Here is a 20,288-nt window from a genome sequence, read left to right as displayed (position 1 = left end):
ACACAGTCTTTCTGCCGAAATATGTCATTTGACTCTAATCGTACAAAACAATACGACAAATTCAAATTCAGAGATAGTGTTAAACAAATGACCCAGACTCTTAAAAGATATTATTGTCATAAAATAGTCAGGGACTTCCCTGTGGTCCAGCGGTTAAGACTCTGCACTTCCAGTGCAGGGGGCACGGGTTCAATCCCTAGTCAGGGAACTAAGATCTCACATGCCACCAAAAAAATAAAGTAACATAAAATAAAATAAATAAAAGATTCAAAAGAAAACACTGAGGAACTGCCTAGATTAAATATAATGTATGATCCTTTTTAAAAGGAAGCTGTAAAGGACATTATTTGAACATTTAGGCCAACTGCCCCATGTGTGATCGCTGTATCACGGTCATACAGGAGAATGCCCTTTGCTCTTAAGAGAAACAAGCTGAAAACTACTTGGAGGTGAACTATCTTAATGTCCCAACTCACTTTCAAATGGCCTCACAATGAAAAGTAAGTAAGACACACTCAATACACACAGTGAGGTGGATAAGGGAAACTGGGAATCCTAGGTAACAGGTACACAGTATTCACTACTGCAGTTTTTATAGGTCTAAAACCTTTCAAAAATAAAAAGCTGGCGGAAAAATACACATAGCTGCTTAGAAAAGAGAGTCCTTATCTCTTAGAAATACATGCTGAAATATTTACAGGAAAAAAAAAAACGGTACCCGTGATTTGTTTCCAAATAACGAGGGGTATAGGCCGGATCGGCCACAGAGTGAGTGAGTGGTTCATGAACTGTTACACAGCACATGAGGCTTAATGCGATTATCTTCTCTGTGTTTGGGTATGTTTGTGACTTCCATAATAAAAAGCTAAAAACGTAATCACTGGCTCATCACCCAGAGAACCTGGTTCAATAGGTCTAATTTGGGACTCAGTGACCTGCACTGAACAAGCATCCCAGGCGCTTCTGATGCATCACCAACATGCTCTACTGAGGGTCCGAGTGCAAGAAAACCAAGGTGGTACTTAGCTCAGGAGAGACACAATAGGTAGGGGAGGGAAAAGGAAGCAGGCAGGCTAACCTCTGAGGTTTAAAAAAAAAAAAAAAAAAAAGAAAGAAAAAGGAAAGTCTAAGAAGAACGTAATCTGGCCTAAGAAAGGTCTTAGGGGGAGTTCCCTGGCAGTCCGGCGGTTAGGCCTCGGCGCTTTCACTGCCGGGGCCTGGGTTCAACTCCCGGTCGGGGAACTAAGATCCCCCAAGCCAAGTGGCACAGCCAAAAAAAAAAAAAAGGTCTGAAGACTTGAACTAGAGGGAAGTCTATACGTGCAGACCCGCTCCTCAGCCACTGCAGCTCAGGCCTCGGTCTCCGGGCCCGAGGAGCCTGTCCTTCCGCTGCCCGTGCGGAGGCAAAGGGCAGTCCCTGATCTGCTGTGAGGAGGAGATGTGCTCCCGCCATCACAGGCAGCCACCGCATGTCGAGACAGCCTCCCGCAGGGCAGTGAGGTTTCACTCTGCCGTTAGCGCAGGGACTTCTGGGGCCAGATAGCTCAAGTTGACACTAATGCAGAAGTACAACGGTTAGTCAGACACGGTGCTGCCCTCGAGGGCCCCACAGGCTCTGGGGAGGTAGAGACAAACTTTACCCATCAACCAGGCTTAAAATCAACGCTTAAAAAGCAAAGCCCAAGGGTAAACTAGGATTCGCCTCCATCAGAAGCACCCCGATGCTCAGTCTAAGTAGAGATCACTGAAATTCTGACATCCAACCACCAGCTCACACTGTTGATGGTGACTGTATGGACCAAGCAATCTTTATATATATATGTTTTCTGTTTTTGTTTTGTCCGCACCTCCTGGCTTAAGGGATCTCGGTTCCCCGACCAGGGATTGAACCCAGGCCTCGGCAGTGAAAGCCCAGAATCCTAACCACTAGGCCACCAGGGAACTCCCTATATTTGTTAATTGATGACAAAAAAGCAACAAAAGAGTACACTTAAGAGGCAGTGTATACAGGGCTAAATGCCAGGGTTTAATCTCAGCACCACTGCTACTAGCAGAGAGGTCTTGGGCGAGTTACTCAAACTTTCTGTGCCTCAGTTTCTTTATCTTGCTGCTGTGAGGCCGGATGTAATGTGTACAACACGGGAAAAGCTTAGAGCAGAATCTGGTACATAGTAAGCACTAAGCATTATTTAAGTGTTAGCTCTAATGACTGATGTTAATGCTGTTAGTTTCAAGTCCGGAGTAACTAGTTTTATACAAACTATACAACCACAGTTATCAAGAAATCTATAGTTAGGCAACAGTTCATATCCTTTAATTTGTAAAACCTCAATTTTATACGTACAACTGCAACATCAGAGAAAAAGTTTAGACAGTAATTTCACTACTATATGTATTCTATAGAAACTATAACCAAACTGGGTTTTAAAAACATAGTGGAGTACGACATACCATTTCATTTTAGTTAAAAATGCATTAAGTAGGGCTTCCCTGGTGGCGCAGTGGTTGAGAGTCCGCCTGCAGATGCGGGGGACATGGGTTCGTGCCCCGGTCTGGGAAGAACCCACATGCCGCAGAGCGGCTGGGCCCGTGAGCTGCGGCCGCTGAGCCTGAGCGTCCGGAGCCTGTGCTCCGCAATGGGAGAGGCCACAACAGTGCGAGGCCCGCGTACCGCAAAAAAAAAAAAAAAAAAGCATTAAGTAAATCTGCTTATATTACACCTTAGATAAACCCCAAAATGATATAAAGTAAAAAAGCAAGTTATAAAAGGTCAAGTGCAGTATGACATCATTAATGTCCGTTTTAAAACATAAAAACAGGGCTTCCCTGGTGGTGCAGTGGTTGAGAATCCGCCTGCCGATGCAGGGGATGCGGGTTCGTGCCCTGGTCCGGGAGGATCCCACATGCCGCGGAGCGGCTGGGCCCATGAGCCACGGCCGCTGAGCCTGCGCGTCCGGAGCCTGTGCTCCGCAACGGGAGAGGCCACAACAGTGAGAGGCCCGCGTACCATAAAAAAAACAAAAAAACAAAAACATAAAAACAAATTGTTTATAGACACATTCGTATGTAGCAAAAGTATTAAAAACAGGCATGGGAATGATACACCCTGACAGTGGGGTAGCAGTGACCTCCAGGGTAGGGAGGGAGGGAAGGGATGTAAGGATGAGACTCTGGGACATTTAATCCCTTAATTAAAAAATAAGATGGAGATTAAGCAAATACGGCAAAACGGGGAAGAACTTAAATCAGGACAGTGAGTACACGAGTGACCATCATGCTTGAAATATCTCGAAATTGAGTTTAAAATTTTAATGCAAGGAATTTAATAATTAACTCCATGCTAAATTGTAAGATTAAACGCCATCAATCCTCTGCTATGGAATCATGATTAAGTTGATCTGTCTGACCTCTGAAAACCAAAAAAGAACTAACGCCACTGATTTAAAACAGAATAGCACTCCTTGATTCAACAATTCCAATTCTAAAACCGTACTCTTAGGAAGTAATTAAGAAAGTGAACAAAGATATTCATTACAGAATTGTTAACATCAAAAAAAAAAAAAAAAAAAAAAGGAACCAGGACTTTCCTGGTAGCACAGTGGTTAAGAATACGTCTGCCAATGCAGGGGACACGGATTCGAGCCCTGGTCAGGAAGATCCCACATACCACGGAGCAACTAAGCCCGTGCGCCACAACTACTGAGCTGTGCTCTAGAGCCCATGAGCCACAACTACTGAAGCCTGTGCATCTAGAGCCCATGCTCCGTAACAAGAGAAGCCACCACAATAAGAAGCCCACTCACCACAACTAGAGAAAGGCCGCTTGCAGCAACGAAGACAACACAGCCAAAAATAAAATAAATAAATTTATTAGAAAACAAAAATGGGGGCTTCCCTGATGGCGCAGTGGTTGAGAGTCCGCCTGCCGATGCAGGGGACACGGGTTTGTGCCCCGGTCCGGGAAGATCCCACATGCCGTGGAGCGGCTGGGCCCATGAGCCATGACTGCTGCGCCTGCCCGTCCGGAGTGTGTGCTCCACAATGGGAGAGGCCACAAGAGTGAGAGGCCCGTGTATAACAACAACAAAAAAAAAAACAAAAAAAACCAAAACCAGAACCAACCTAAATGTTCCTCAATAGGCAATTAGTTAAATAATGGTACTTAATGGAATACCATGGGGTTATAAGAAACATGGTTAAATATCTGTATATAACATGGAAACATTTCCATTTCCATGATGGTTTAATAATTTAACAAATAAGCAAAGGAATGAACACACCCGATATCCCTAACCTCTCCTTAAGCCTGGTTAACTCCTTAAGGTTAAATCTGTTTAAAAAGACAGACTCAAAAGATGTATGCATGCCTAAGAGTGGCACATAATAGATGTTCAGTAAATGCCAATTTTTTAAAAAAGTACTAAACAGGAAAGCATATTTAGCATGATCCAATTTAGGAAAAAAAAAAAAAAAAAGGATTTAAAAGTACATACATTTCCATGTGTATCCAAAGAAAAAAAGTCTTGTCGATACACCAAAATGTTAATATGGTTAATGGAGTGCAGAAACTGGATTGTTTTTCCTTTCCTTTTTCCCAATTTCTTTTATTTAAAACAAAAACTTTTTAAACATGTCAATTAAAAGAGGAACACATTTCAATGCCAGCATCAGTTCTGTCATTTCACTGCTACTTTTTGCCTTTGATACAAACAATTATCAGAAATTTCTAGAAAAAAGACTGACCTAAGCAAATCAGTATTACTCTGTTTTACAGAAAAACACTGAAGATGCTTTGGTCTCACTTTAAAAGTTTATCTAAGGTTGTAACAATTCTCAATTTAATCCGTTGGAGCACAATAGACAGTGCCCGCAATTCCCTAAGTCACTGGAAACCTATATTGTTTTTGCTATTCAAGGCAATAAGCTGGTCAATGAACACGGCAATTTAGCAAAATCTAAACTACGGGCTTTCACTTAAGCTGCATGTATGATTTCTCTTCAGTGATACTGTTTTTCTTTCATACCATCTCCCACCAGCAGGGCCATGGCAGCCATCAGGTCTTAGACGTTTTTCAGAGTTGATAAAATTCCTTACAAAGTAACAAAGGCTGCTCACCCACTTGGGGAAGCCCCTGGATACCAACACTCATATGTATAAATAAACCTACTGCAAAAGTACTCTGTGGTTGGGTCTTCCCTGGAGGTCCAGTGGTCAGGACTCTGTGCTCTCACTGCCGAGGGCCCAGGTTCCATCCCTGGTCGGGGAAATAAAATCCCACAAGCCGCACAGTGCAGACAAAAAATAAAGTACTCTCTGGTTGCAAACAGGAAGACCATGTCATTTACGGGGTCCTTGGAAGCTGTAAGCAGCGGGGAGAAAGCCTGCTGTAATGAGAGAAAACCAAGAAAATTAACCTGACCACCCAACGTGAGTTTTTGAGAGGTCTGGTAGCCACCCTTAGCAGATGTCTTGGAGGTAAATAGGGCTGTGAGAAGTTAAAGAGCCTGAACAATCGTCATGGACAGAAACATACACCTTGCACAAGGGTCCACAGCGGGAACAGGGTGAACTGCTGACGGGATGTCAGGAACTCAAAGGCAGAAGACCACTTGCGGACAGACACCTGCAGTGGACAAGTAAGCTCCAAGCTCACTCCGGGCCCCACCTCGAAGCTTCTGAGAACAAGACCCTTCCTGGCAGTCTTCACCACAGTAATACTCCCCATTCAAATCTCCTTCCAGAAATTACCAACAACAGAAACAGTCATGGGCTCACAAGGCTCTCTTCTTTTGATGCAGGAGCCAGTCTCTATATAAATGTCAGAGATGCTGACTAACTCCTTCCCCCCAAATACCAGCAGCTTTGCTTCTCCACAGCTCACCAACTCTGTCCCACTCAGATCATCCTGTTTAGTTAGATAAAATCTTACGGATAAACAGGCAATTTGTAATAACGTAAGATATAAGATTCATTTTGAGAGGCAAGGGTGAAGTATAACTTCTCACCAAATATACTGAGTATCGGTGAAAAGAGTCACACTGGTGGGTGGTCTAGCAAGCTCTCAAAATAGGGCAGAACTGAGTGACAGGTGCACAGAGGCCTACAGACAGCGAGACACCAGGCCTGATGCCAACACTACCCGTTACCTAAATTCATTCTCAAACAGCCTTCAAGAGTGCTAATCAAGAGGCATCCTTCCCCTAAAGCTAGCAAAACAATGGCAAACAAAAGCCGTGTCTGAGGACATCCGTAACGCCCCTGGAACAACCAAACCAGTTACTACGGGTACCTGACCAATGAGACACAGCCTGTCTTCCCATCTCCTTGCCCTCTGGCTTGCCTGTGCTTTGGGTTTGCTGGGCAGTAATATCTTAAAGGGGGTTTCAGGGCTGAAGGTAACCACACTATAACCATCTCTTTACTGCAACATGTGGTATTCACCTTAACACGTATAAAAGGACTCACTGTGGTTATTTCTGGTGAATAAAATATATAGGATGCTTGCTTTTTACTGGATTAACTTTTAGTAGTTTGTATGTTAGATGAATTGTGTATGGTTGTGTAACTCAGTGAATATACTATAAACCATTCAACAGTACACTTTAAAACGGATGAATTATACAGTATGTGAAATATATCTCAACAAATCTGTTTTTAAGAAGCAGACAGACTGATTATTTACAAGGAATATTGAGCAAATAAATAAATATACTGAGGATAATGAAATTGGAGGTATCAATATGAGCTCACTGCTTTTAATATCCACATGTATACAAATATAGATTTATATGTGCATGAATATGTGTATATATATTTCATAGGTCTGTCTGCTGAGTGGGCCTAGAAGCAATAACACCATAATAGCAGTAAGCACACCTAATACCCAGATTTTGGTTTCTAAATACCATTCCCCACTAAATAAAACCATTTCTTCTTGGAGAAATGGCTGACTCCAGGGGTGGGGTAGGGAACACAGGATGAGCCTGAAGCATCTTTTTGTACCAGAAAGGAAGGAAGCTTTCAAAGAATAATAGGGACATAGCAAAAAGACATAGGAGTCAGCATGAAGGGGGTCCCACTGGACAAATCTGGACAGTGAGTCCATAATGAAATCAATAAATGAATGCAGACACCACCTTAGCCAGGTGATAGAAGTTATCACCGGTCATGAAACAAAGTGACATCATGCAATTCCTAAGATGATTCAGAGAGAAGAATACTTCTGTGACAGTGCCCTCAAAAACGCACAAATCAAAAGGATCCTAAGACAGACCCAAATTGCATTCTACAAAGTCACTGGCCTGTATTCTAAAAACCAAAGTTAAGAAAGACAAGGAAAGGCTACAGAGAGAACTAAATGCAACGTTGAAACAATGAATGAGATCCTGGTGTTGTTAGAACAGGTGAAACTTGAACAGGGTCTGTAGATTAGATATTATATCAACGATAATTTCCTGATTTTGACAGCTGTACTATAGTTATATAGCAGAATGTCTTTGTTTATAAAAAATATACACGGAAGTATTAAGGGTTAAAAGGATACCATGTCTGCAACTTAAATGATTTAAAACAAAACAAAACAAAACCTGCGGGGAGATACAAGTGGTAAGATTAATTTTACCGTATTAATCAAATGTTAACAGCTGGAAAATCTGAAATCTGAGGAAAGGATTTAATGGAAGCTCTTTGTACTATTTTTGCAACCATTCTGTAAACTTGAAATTATTTAAAAACTGTTACTATTTTTAATTTTTTTTCCCCTATTTTTGGCCATGCCGCATGGCATGCGGGATCTTAGTTTCCTGACCGGGGATCGAACCCACGCCCCCTGCAATGTAAGCACGGCATCTTAGCCACCAGACCGCCAGGGAAGCCCCGTATTATTTTTAAGTTAAAAAGGCAAAAATAACCCTGAAAGACTAGAACCAAAAGGCTTTCTAAGGAGCCTATGGTAAAAAGAATGTGGTGCTGATAATTAACCAGTGCCTGCGGACCCGAAAGGGGTGGGGACGGGGGCAGAGAGACATTACAACCTTCTGCTTCACAAATGATGACAAGGAGTTGGCAGTACTTTTTTCCTAACCTCCCTTAAACTCCAGTCACCTGGTCCCCTACTAGCTTAGGCTCAGGCAACTGTTTCATTTACTTAAAAATACCAACAGGTAGCTCTCCTTCCTGGTTAAGAAGTTGTCCAAATGGATGCTGCTGTAAATACAGTAACTGTCTGAATTTAGTAACACTGAAGACTGGATTATGCATTATTCAGTGACCACAATGCAAAGAAGGTATTGAATGGTTTACGGTCAAATTGTTTTATGCATCTAGTTAATGACAATATCACGCATCGTCTGGTTCTCTGGCCCTGAAAAACTCCAACTGTAACATTTAGAAAAGAATATTTTCACTGTGCATCAGCTATGGTAGTGGTCTTGTAATCAATAGACAGCATCCTAGTTCGAGGCACCGTCTCGACTGTGGGGACAGAGAAGACTAAAGCCGTGTCCCTCCTCCCAAGGTGCTCAGAGTGTAGGTGGAGAAAGACACATCAACAGACCGGCATCGTGCAGGGTGATGGGGCACCAGCGGCAACAAAGAGGAGCTGAGAAACCTGGACGTCAAGACAGAAATTAGAGCAGCAGGAAAGGCTTCCTTTAAAGGAGATGTCCCTGAGATGAGTGTGAAAAGGAGAACTCGCCAAGCAAAGTGAGTACATAAAGTCACTCCAGTGGGAGCTGGACTGCATGTGGCAGGAGCCACGAAGAGGACGTGCTGTGGTGGGAGCATGGAGCAGGGGCGGGACGGACGGAGCAGGGGCGGGGAGGACGGCGCAGGGGCGGGGAGGACGGAGAAGGGGCGGGGACGGACGGCACAGGGGCGGGGAGGACGGCGCAGGGGCGGGATGGACGGAGAAGGGGCGGAGAGGATGGCACAGGGGCGGGGAGGATGGAGAAGGGGCGGGACGGACGGAGCAGGGGCGGGGAGGACGGAGCAGGGGCGGGGAGGACGGAGCAGGGGCGGGGAGGACGGAGCAGAGCTAAGCCAGGGCCACACCATGCAGTTTCCAAACTGTGCTAAGGCGCTTACACCTGGTCTTTTAGGTGAAGAAGAGCTACTGAAGGGTTTTATGTGCAGGAGAGACAGTTCAGTCTTCATCTTGGATCAGCGAGGGCAACGGACTGAACAGAACCGAGAAACGCGCAGAAGTGGTTCTCACAGTCCAGGCAGGAAATGATAAAAGACTGAGCTACAGCAGGGGACTCGGAAGCACCAGCCGGAAGTTTCCAAAGTTTCCCCAGTCACGTTACTCTGCGTGTCCCAGGAATTTTTTCACAGCATCCCCCAGGCCAAAAGGGTGCCGAAAAGTTAAGTAGTCAGGGCGACAACGTAGTAAAAAGCACCTGTGTCTGACACCTTGCGCCTGCTGGGCACTGCACAACTTCTCCTGCACGGCAGTAAACTCAGCACCATCACCCCATTTCTTCAGCAATTCTGGTGCAATGCTGGCTTTTCCTCACAGAAACCACTAAGAAGCAGCCCCACAAAGACGTGAGGTCATCGAAAGGAATGTGATGAGCTGATGCTGAAACTGAACGCCTCCAGCTAGTCCACAGTGTCTGACATGTTCTCCTTGAAAATCAAAAATATCCCTAGTGCCCTGGGGTGCCTTTGTGCACAGTTTGGGAACCATGGTTATAAGCCATATTTAAGAGGTAAAAATCAGGCTGCCTTGAGAACTGGCTGGGTGTGGGGAGATACAGGTCTCCCAGGTCTCCAGCTCAGCGTCTTGGGTGGGTAGTGGAGCCAACAAGTGACAAAGAACATGCAGGATGGGGAAGACCAGGCCACAAAGCCTCTGGTAATGACAGTGCAAAAGGAAGAAAATGATTGCTAGGTACTATCTATCGTGTACGAATATTCAAGGGTTAAGTTTGAGAATTTTACAGAGAATGAATGAAACCTCATACTCAGAGATTTCTTACAGCCAAAGGGAATGAAAGAACATCTTTAAACCACACCACACAAAACCATTCACAAGCCTCACACTACTGCACGGGGCTCAGTTTTAAGTAAATGGTGTTAAGCACATACCATGTCCTCTTTTCCCGGTACTCAATACATTTAAAATAAAGTAACTGCTACGGTAAATACTGTTATTCAGGTGCTGCCTCTTCCTCTCACTTTGCTACATGTGAGAAAGAAAAGCAATGAGTTCCATGTTAGGAAAGGTGTTTTTTGTTGCTGTTGTTTTTAAATAAATTTAGTTATTTATTTTTGGCCGCGTTGGGTCTTCGTTGCTGCGCGCGGGCTTTCTCTAGTTGCGGCGCGCGGGCTTTCACTAGTTGCTGCGAGCGGGGGCTACTCTTCGTTGTGGTGCACAGGCTTCTCGTTGCAGTGGCCTCTCTTGTTGCGAAGCACCGGATCTAGGCGCACGGGCTTCAGTAGTTGTGGCTTGCGGGCTCTAGAGCGCAGGCTCAGCAGTTGTGGCGCATGGGCTTAGCTGCTCCACGGCATGTGGGATCTTCCCAGACCGGGGCTCGAACCCACGTCCCCTGCATTGGCAGGCGGATTCTTAACCACTGCGCCACCAGGGAAGTCCCAGAAAGGTTTTAATGAAGGAGGGAGGGGAACAGGTTAAGTTAATGGTTAAAATTAAATACATCTGCAGAACTACTCAGGCTATGTTAGTGCTCTATCTATGTCAGTCCTATCACGGATCATCTAAAATTGACCGTTTCGCCCTTTTAAGTTTCTACAACCAAATCTGTTCCTGAATCAGCCAGGCAACAGACGTGCAAACGTAACTCAGATGTGTCAACGATCAGTGGTCAGGATGAGCACATTCACGAAAAGAGCATTTGGAGCAGCGACTCTACTTCTGGGTAATAAAATGTTATGGTTGCACTTGAGTTAGGTCTGACTGCTAACAGAAACACACAGAGTCATAAACACCCTATCAGCTGACCCTTCAGTAAGGCAGGTGGCACGGGGCCTGGCCGACGCATCCCTGACTGTCTACAGGCAGCTATGACTCACTTCTTCGGCTTCTGAAAACCGCCACAGGTTTGGTCTGGCTAACAACACAGGATTTCAGTGCTTGCAAAATGTGTGCAGGGCAGAGTAAGGGGAACAAAAGACCACCCCTCGGCTGCTTCGGTACTACTGATACCAGGACTATCAACAGTAATTTCAAACTCTCAGTGTGAACGAAGCTGGACCACTCTGAGGGCAGCATGCTGACTCAGGGGAGTGGAAAAGGCTCATCCCGAAAAACCAGAGGACGCCCAGGATGGGAGAGGTGGAGTTAGTGACCGTCAAAGACAAGTCACCTATCGACACCAGAGAGCCGTGAGTATGCAGAAGAGACAGTCCCCCAATAAATTCCTGCAGCCCTTGGCTTCTTAACAGATGACGGCATCTCACTGTGAGCCAGGAGAAGATGAAATGTAAAACTGGGGACGCCGCATTCCTGAGAAGATACCCAGAGGTGCTCGAGGACGCTCACCGAGACACTTGAAGGGGATCACGACGTGAGTCTTGCACTGCTTCGTGTCCCTCCGGCACCAGTTGTCCACGCTGACTGGCTGGTTTGCCTCCATCACATTTGTGATCTGTAGTTCCGGATACATCTGCAAGGGAAGAGGAAACACACACAGTAGACTGACTTTGTCCGTAAAAGATGACACTCGCTGGCGGAGCCAGGACAGCGTCTGTGTGCTGAGCTTCCCCATCGTCCTGCGTAAATCTGAAGCCCCCCCTGCTGCCTGGTTCCAACGGGACTAATCAAGTAAAGAGATACTGTCACTGTCAGCTTTCTTTTGACGGGTAGATTCGGGACCACTCCTAACACATTCTCTTTGAGAAAAGACCTACACAAGCAGCAAGCGTTCAGCCCCAAACAAGTCTATTAGGTATCAAGTCCACTTGCAGGGTGTGTGCAAGTAGCTGAGTTCAAGAACGAAAACATTTAAGAGGCAAGTCTATGGAAGTGTGTGTTAATGAAATTATAGAATAATATTCCAACCCTGACCCCAAAGGCTAGTTTTGCTAAGAAATTAAAACATCTCATACCCTTTTCTACGTCAAGCGTTGACCCAAAAAGTCTGCTGAATCAGACGTGAGATCCCTTATGATACTGGTGGCTTCTACCAGCAAGTGCAAAACACAAGCACACACGTGACACTGGGCTTGTTTCACAACTTCCCATAACACGCGGGAAGCCAAGGGAACCAGGCTGCACTTCTAAGGCCCTGCCAAGCTTCTGCAGTATTCCGTCCAGAAAGGACAGAGAGCTCAGAGCACGCCCAGGCCAAGTGCACACTCAGAACAAAAGCCTGCTGCCCCCATCATTACCAGCTTGGTCTTAGGTCAAAACAGCAGAATGACAGAGCACCTATTTCTAAAGTAAACAGGTTCAGACGTGACCCAGAAACGTTTAAGTTTCTGGCAGCACGCTTACCTCCTGACAGTACTGGAGAACTTCTTCTTTTGTTCCGAAGCAGCTCTGAGTGCCTGTCGGGTCAGGTTCCCATTTCCCAGTCTGAATGTTCACGTGCATATTTAGCTTTCCACAAAACATTGCAATCTGAGGCTCAGCAACAGCAAACCCTGTTCCGGCGTTGGCTGCGAGGGCCTATCGAAGGGAAAATAAATTCCAGGTTCACTCCCAAGAGGCTGGCACGGAGGGAGAGTCACTTAGCGGTTTGTGACAGTAGAATTGACCTTTTAAAAACTCTTCATTACTTACTATTTTTTCTTCATAAACAAATCCTTTTCCCAGGAACTAAGCCAGAATAAAAAATGACCTTTGGACATATATAATCAGAGAGAAATGTGCGTGGGAACTGTAAACCCCACTCCCCATCTAGATGCTGCTGACTTGGGAACCCATAATCCACCTGCAGTCCCCTCTAATACAAGCAAACCCACTTTCCATTCCTTAATACACCAAAACATGAAAGTATAGAACAGCGAGAGTTCCAGCAATTTTACTCAATTCACTTACATGACAAAATTTTATTGAGCAACTACTCTTTTTGCACAGCAATGTGCTAAATGCTCAGGACACAAGGCTGGGCAAAAGGTTACAGCCCCTGCCCTCTTGGGGCTTATGGTCTAGTTCAAGAGTCTATTCTCACACAAAAAGATTCCCAGATGTCTTATGAAGGAAAAGAACACAGAGCTGAAAGAGCGTACAAAACAAAAAGGGAATGTGACTTAGGCTTGGGTAGGAGGTGATGGGGAAGCTTCCTGAACTGTGACACTGGAGTAGCTTTGGCCATCCCCGTTGGGGGAGAATGTACATTGTGAGTCTGTGGAGGGTCTAAGGGAAGGGTGGGAGACACACATGGTCAAGACTGGATGGTCTGTAGACCAAGAAAGGATGGAGTGCTGACGGTTCTCAGTACAGAGTTAATATTTTTCAAATGCAGCTCTGATGTTCTCTGTAGGCAGGGGGGTGGCTCAGGGAGCTGGAGAGATGACAGTACTTTGGTAAGGCAGCACCGGCAGACAGCAATGCAGGCAAGACTGGGCGACAATGGCTGGGGGGTGACCAAGAGGCAGCACGGCTTGCATAACTCAGAGAGCAATGGCGTCGTGCATGGAAAGGGAACACCAAAAGGGATTTCATGAGCAATTTTATCTTGTGTTAGGAAAAAAATCAACTATTCGTAGCCATCAATAGCTCACAAATTACAGGTGAGAGAAAGCATTTAGGTATGATGAGAGTAAGGCTCTTACACAGTCTCGTGCCCCAGAAAAAACACAGGCATCCCTGCATCTAAAGATATACCAATATTGATGGTTACATTCACAATAAAGTTCTGTGGTCTCTCCCAATGGGTAAGTTCTTTCAAAACAAAAATTAAACATCTTTTTAAAATGTTAAAACTTGAGGGGTCGGGTTAGACTATCTGGCCTATTATGATCTTTTCAAAAAGAGCAAAGAGCATTAGTATTAAATGGTTTTCCTATTAACAAGAAAAAGTAGATTTGACTTTTTTTTTTTTTTGCTGTACCCTGCAGCTTGTGGGATCTTAGTTCCCCGACCAGGGATCAAACCCACGCCTTTGGCAGTGAAAGCACAGAGTCCTAACCACTGGACCGCCAAGGAATTCCCTGACTTTTAAAATATCTGGAAAACTGTGTGCTTTCCAGGCAAGCCTCCTGTATTTGTGCTGATGGACTGGTTACACAGACATGAATGGTCCTTCCAATTAGGATCCTACGTTTGACTCAGAAATACATCCCGACCTTCTTATAGGACAAATTTACTACCTACATGTTTTGCTTAGGAGCTTATTAAAATTAGCCTGCTTTCCAGTAGCGTGAGAGAAGGAAGCATGAACACTTGCTGGATAGCTGGGAGAAAACTCATCTGGATCTAAAATGTCGCCAGGATCAATCAGGGTTGAAAAGCACCTCAATTAAATCCAACGAGGAGAACAGTCAGCAACTTTACTAAGTAGAATAGACTGTCACCCCACTGTGATGAGTAACCATCTATTAAAGTAGAAGACAGATCCTGTGCGTTCACAGTAACTACATAGGAAGCTACAGACTGGTGTTAAGTCCCGTCTCCCCCAAAGAAAGAAAAACCATTGAAAGGTATCTGTGGAAAGAAGGTATAGGTAGTACCTTAATGGCGTTGAATTCAAACAGATCATTAAAATGTATAAACATGTACATGACAAAGGCACTTAATTCTCATACTGAGCTGGAGTCGTGCACAAAAATGCCTCTTCTACTGGCCATTCTTCTTCTGGGAGCCATATCTAAGGATTAATGCTAGAAACTTGGGTTATGATATGGAGGGAAATGGGCACACAGTACATAAGTGGTAAACACAGAGAGACAAAGGCAAGCAAGCCCCAGGGATGCTCTGTGCACCGAAACCGGTGTTCCAGCAAATTCCTTCCTTCCTACTCTTCAAAAGCTCAGACAGAAAGGAACAAAGAAAATCCAGGAAGACATAAATATGTAAGCAAGAAAGCCAAATCTACAGGTTAGAAGGAAAGTGTTTCCTAAACCTGCTATAAGTGAACTACCACAGTTAAACGTGAAAGACGCTGAGCAATCGTTTCTAAACTCTCTCTACGGACTGGTATACTTTAACATTAAATAGGATGTCAGGGTGGTATCTAATCTTTCAGAAGTACCGGGGTGGGGGAGGGAGGCATTTGCCTCTTTAATTCCAAAAATGAACACAGGAAAGAAACAGCACCAGCCCAGCACATGAGCTCACCCAGGCCACGGCCGGGGCACGGTCAAAACCGTGCGAGCAGTCGCTCGTCACACTGAGGGTGACTGTCCACGGGCGGCTCGCTACGGCTGTTGGCTGAAAGGCCACAAGCGTTCCCGCTGTACGAACGCTCAGTGTAAGGTCAACCACTGAGGTCGATACATCGGTGGTAAGTGCATTTGATCTTTGTGCAGAGATGGTCAACAGTGCCTTCCCTGAAGAGGATCTAAAATACCAGAGGTTAAAGCAGCAGGAAGAGGCAGCTTGGCAGCCACAGCCCCTCGCATCAGTTACCACCAAGGAAAAGGAGGGTAACTGGAGTGAGTCCAGGCAGCTCACATGCTGCCGTGATTCATTGCCGAGTTCAGAAAGATTAATCCTTGTGGTCATCAGAGACTCTCAAGAAGGTATCATCTGGAATATAAAAAGCCTCTGTGGACCACGCCTAGGGATCAACTAATCAAACATACCCCAACCTTACCTAGAGTATAACAGGATCGCTTTTTCCTGTAATATTTGAGCTTCTTTCCTTTGAAAATGCTCTTATTTAATGTGCTCTCCATTTTCTGAGGCACACACTGTGCCTTGACCCATTACATCAACGTATAAATCAACCTGCTTCCTAACCTAACATGTTACAAATGGGGTTTCGTTGCCAAGTCAGCACTTCTGATATCCTGTGAACCTGAAATCCTGTACGAAAGAAAATTAACGCCCCACGCTTGGGCACTGCGGCCAGCCCTTGATCTATGCACACTGCAGCATTTTAAAGGCTTTGAAAACAAATTGCATCAACTGCTCTCCTAGCCCAGCACTTCCATTTTACTTAATAATTCATTCTTATTAAGAAATTCCATTTTATTAATTTGACTCAGCTACCCAAGGATGGAAATTCAACTTGGTAAAAAGTGCTTCTAGTAACTTGGTTGAAAACCTGAAATGGCTTTAACGCAATAAATAAATAGAAACAAACATAAATCTGAGCGTAACTTCAAACAGGGCCTTTAATCATCACCTCAAGAGAAGCAACTCCTGGGCCCACCTCAGCCCCACTTTCCTTCACAAAGCCTCCCAATCCAAAGCAAACAGGTAATCCATTACTTCCTTCCTCACTAAAGCTACTGCCCCAGATTCCAGTTTGGCTCCAGGCTCTGTGAAAGTGCCTGCCATGGAGGAAGCATCCTCCAAAGAGAAGGGCTTTATTCTATTCCTGAGGGAGTCTGTTTCCTGCGACAGGAAGTGCTCCTGTGGGTCCATGTACCCCGGAGAAGCAGGGCAGCACAGCTCCAGCTCCCATGAGAGCGCTGTACGTGTAGCACCTACTCACCACCGGCACAGAAGTGACATCAAGACACAGACTCTTACTCAAAGGCCCTCCTTTTTAAATGAAGAAGTCAGTGAAATGACAATCTAGTCATGGAAGTGAAGATCCTGTATTCATTTGTTTACGTTCTGAATGGGACTTCATGATTCCTAAGTTAAAATGACTTAGGTCTGTGTCCACAAACCTGCACCTAAGATTTACTTAATCAAACAAAGTTTAAAAAAATCCCCAGTTTCAAGGTTATTGCCCCAATATATTAACTACAGAAGGGAAGACAAATTCCTTCACAGTGGAGACACTGCCGTCAACCTCACCAGCCATAATTCGTGTAAGAGGACAGATGAGGAAAGACACACCCAGGGGCTGTCTCAGACTGGAGGCTATGGAGAAAAAACAGATGCAATGTGGGAGCCCAGACAGGATCTTGCAACAGGAAAAGGACACTGGTGGGAAAACTGGAGCAGCATCTGAATAAGGCCTGTGCATCAGTTAACACTGCTGTACCAATGTCAACCTCCCAGCTTCGATAACTGCACGAGGGTTATGTCAGATGTTAATACTAAGAGAGGCGCAGTCTAAGGATACAAGGGAACTCCCTCTACTATTTTTGCAACTTTTAAAAAACTCTAAAATTAGTTCAAAAGAAAAGTTTTGATTTTTTAAAATCCTGTTCATCGCTGGCCTGAATTTCGACTGTGACTGCATGGCTTCAATCTGCAAAGAAAAGACACGCTCTTTGGAAAGGCAACCAGCAAGTATAATCAGAGCAGGCCCCATACTTGAAAAACCTAACCATTTATCCTGAACATACCCTAATGTAGTAAAACCCCATGCGTATATATATTACATTTGATTTATCTCCAGTGGGAGGACTGTTACAATTCTGCCCAGAACCTCACGTATGAGATACTCCACTTCTGTTACTGTTCAAAGGGTGACTGTAGTTTGAAGTCCCTAGTGCATCTTCCTCAGCAGTACAGCATGAAGCTTTCAATTTAAAAAAGCTCCAAGGACTTCCCTGGTGGCACAGTGGTTAAGAATCCACCTGCCGATGCAGGGGACACAGGTTTGGGCCCTGGTCCGGGAAGATCCCACATGCCGCAAAGCAACTAAGCCCACGCACCACAACTACTGAGCCTGCGCTCTAGAGCCCATGAGGCACAACTACTGAGTCCATGCACCGCAACTACTGAAGCTTGCGTGCTCTAGGGGGCCCATGAGCTGCAACTACTGAGCCCGCAAGCTGCATCTGCTGAAGCCTGCGCGCCTAGAGCCCATGCTCCGCAACGAGAGAAGCCACCGTGATCAGAAGCCCGCGCACTGCCACGAAGAGTAGCCCCCGCTAGCCACAACTAGAGAAATCCCGTGCGCAGCAACGAGGACCCACTGCAGCCAAAAAAAAAAGCTCCAAATTTCAACACATTATTTAATAAAATATCAGGATTCTTGTTAAGCATTTTCCAGCTTGAACAGCAAACTGAGAAACCTGTTCTTAAAAGTGAGTTTATGTTACGCCAACTGAAAATCCTTGGCTTTTTATTGTTGTTGTTGTTAACATTTGAACTTAATTCTAATTAGAAGCTTGTGAATTAGGGTTATAGGAGGAAAAATTCTGAATGTAAAAGGCCGTTATTCTTCCACTCATGTATGCCAGCTGTTAGGTATCATTTTCATAGGCAGTAATTTATACAAATAATCCCTGCTTTTATTAGAGTTGTAAATATTAAAGTATAAATGATGTATCATTTCCAAGACTAAAAATGGTTTAGACTGTCTCCAAGGCTTTTTATAGGGACGTGGAAATTTGTCCATCTGGATTACACTGGTAAGGATCCAAGCACCAAGATTTAAGAGAGGTCCATCTTTCTGTACGTGTCTCTGAGAGCTAAGAGTCTTTTATAAAGGAAGTTACTGAAATACATAAAACACTTTCAAGTGTAAAAAAAAAACAAAAAAGGCAGAACAGTGGATCATGGATCTAAAATTCTCAAGTGAACAAGTTCTTTACAGTCTCTTGTGTTTCTTTCCAATTGCCTGTAATAGGAATTCCACGAAACTGACCTCCTCGGGTACAGAGGTCCTAGGGACGTGGCTCGGCCAGCCACCACCTTCCGCTCCTTCCACTGCTGACCCCGGACGAAGTATGTGATGTGACGGTGAAGAGCACGGGCGGTACGAGGTGGACAAACCGTGACTGTGTTCCAGCCCCACCACTGACAGGCTGTGCCACGTTTGGCAGGTTCCCTAACCTCTCTGGACCTCAGTCTCCCGTCTATAAAATAAGGACAATAGTAACTACACACCATAGTGCTGTTTTGAGGTTTAAATGAGTTTAACACATGTAAAGTGCTTGAAACAGTGCTTGTTACATAGGAGTTCTTCAAGTGTTGGTGGCTATTAGTATCAGGCTTTAAATTTCTTTATCTGTGAAACAGGGCTACTGACATACTATTCCTCTCAGGCCTGTTGTGGGATTAAATTAAGAGAATGCACGTAAACACTAAGCACAACACCCAAGTCAAATGTTAGCATCGTTATCACCGGCTGGCTCCTGAAGATGCCATTTTCTCTGGCTATAAGAACCAGGGCTTAAGTCATGGGCATACCACGTGACCAGTCATCCTCCCCAAACCCATGAAATGGAGTGAAGGCTGCACATTCCTTCTCTACCTTTGAAATCAGGACAGGCCTGAAAGGGGCTGCATTCACACTCCACATTTTATTTTGAGGGAATCCAGTCACCAAATATTTATATGACAATTTAATACTGCCTTACCATTTAAAAGAAAATCACTGGGGGGTTGCTGGCTTCCTAGTTCTGGTCCAGCTTCCAGCCAAATGGAAGTGAGGTCAAAATGAACCTGTGCTTTCTATAGAGACACTGCTGAGATCAAAAAAGCACTACGTTATTTCTCTAAATCTGTTTTCTTGAGGGATATTCCCTTGACTTGCAAGCTAAGTAGCCTCATGGAGGTTATTTAGTTTCTCTCCTGACCCCAGTTTTCACTTTGGGGCAACATAAATATGGCATTACCCAAATGTTAGGTATTACAATAAATGACACCCACAATATTAGCTTTGGCTCACACTATGGCAGACAGAAGTCTACTTTCCTAAAGCTCCTGATGCATAAGAAACGTGGTTTGCAAACAAAGACAGCTTCCTCACTGAATAAAAATCTGCATGATTCCAAACAAAAGCAGTAATACGTCATGCTTTGAAGGCTGCTACCTGCAAAGGTCAGAAAGCCAGGAGGATGGAGTACGATTATTAACATCAGAGGATCTCCATGGTGTGAACTGGGTCTTCCCCTGGGCACTCACTGCCCAGTATTACTCAGGCAGCAACCAAGAGCCTGCGAAATAAACAGCCTAGACAGGGTTGGCGGGGGGTGTGTAGGCATGTTTCCTAAACCTTAAAAGGCTGAAATGATTTCAAGTAACAAACACCCAGAAGTACAAATGATTAAATATTAGTCATTAAATATGTTCATTCTAAGTCATTCTTTTTGATTCCCAGATGACAGAAATACTACAAATGATGGAGTTTTCTGTTGAATATCCAAGCACAAACCTGGCAATATTCTCAGAAATTATAAGCTTACTTCTGGCTGATCTGATGCTCTATAATATTTTATTTTAAAGGCATTAAGTCAGTCATTAAAAATTAGGTAATTTGGGGGCTTCCCTGGTGGCGCAGTGGTTGAGAGTCCACCTGCCGAT

The 20,288-nt window shown here is 44.6% G+C and overlaps 1 protein-coding gene across 11 annotated transcripts in view; it reads right to left on the bottom strand.

Moving 5' to 3' along the window:
- APLP2 (amyloid beta precursor like protein 2) overlaps positions 1-20,288 on the bottom strand; it is a 78,723-nt gene that overhangs the window by 32,690 nt on the left and 25,745 nt on the right. For all 11 annotated transcript variants that reach the window (XM_059069760.2, XM_059069761.2, XM_067039330.1 and 8 more), the window contains exons 2-3: positions 12,459-12,632; positions 11,505-11,628 (exon numbers count right to left, since the gene is read on the bottom strand). In XM_059069760.2, coding sequence (XP_058925743.1) covers positions 11,505-11,628; positions 12,459-12,632 — 298 coding nt within the window. The remainder of the gene's footprint in view (positions 1-11,504; positions 11,629-12,458; positions 12,633-20,288) is intronic.

The sequence above is a fragment of the Kogia breviceps genome, chromosome 7 (genome assembly GCF_026419965.1).
Source record: "Kogia breviceps isolate mKogBre1 chromosome 7, mKogBre1 haplotype 1, whole genome shotgun sequence".
NCBI classification, from domain to species: domain Eukaryota; kingdom Metazoa; phylum Chordata; class Mammalia; order Artiodactyla; family Physeteridae; genus Kogia; species Kogia breviceps.
Note: the sequence above shows the minus strand (reverse complement) of the source record. Positions and strands in the feature narration are given on the sequence as shown.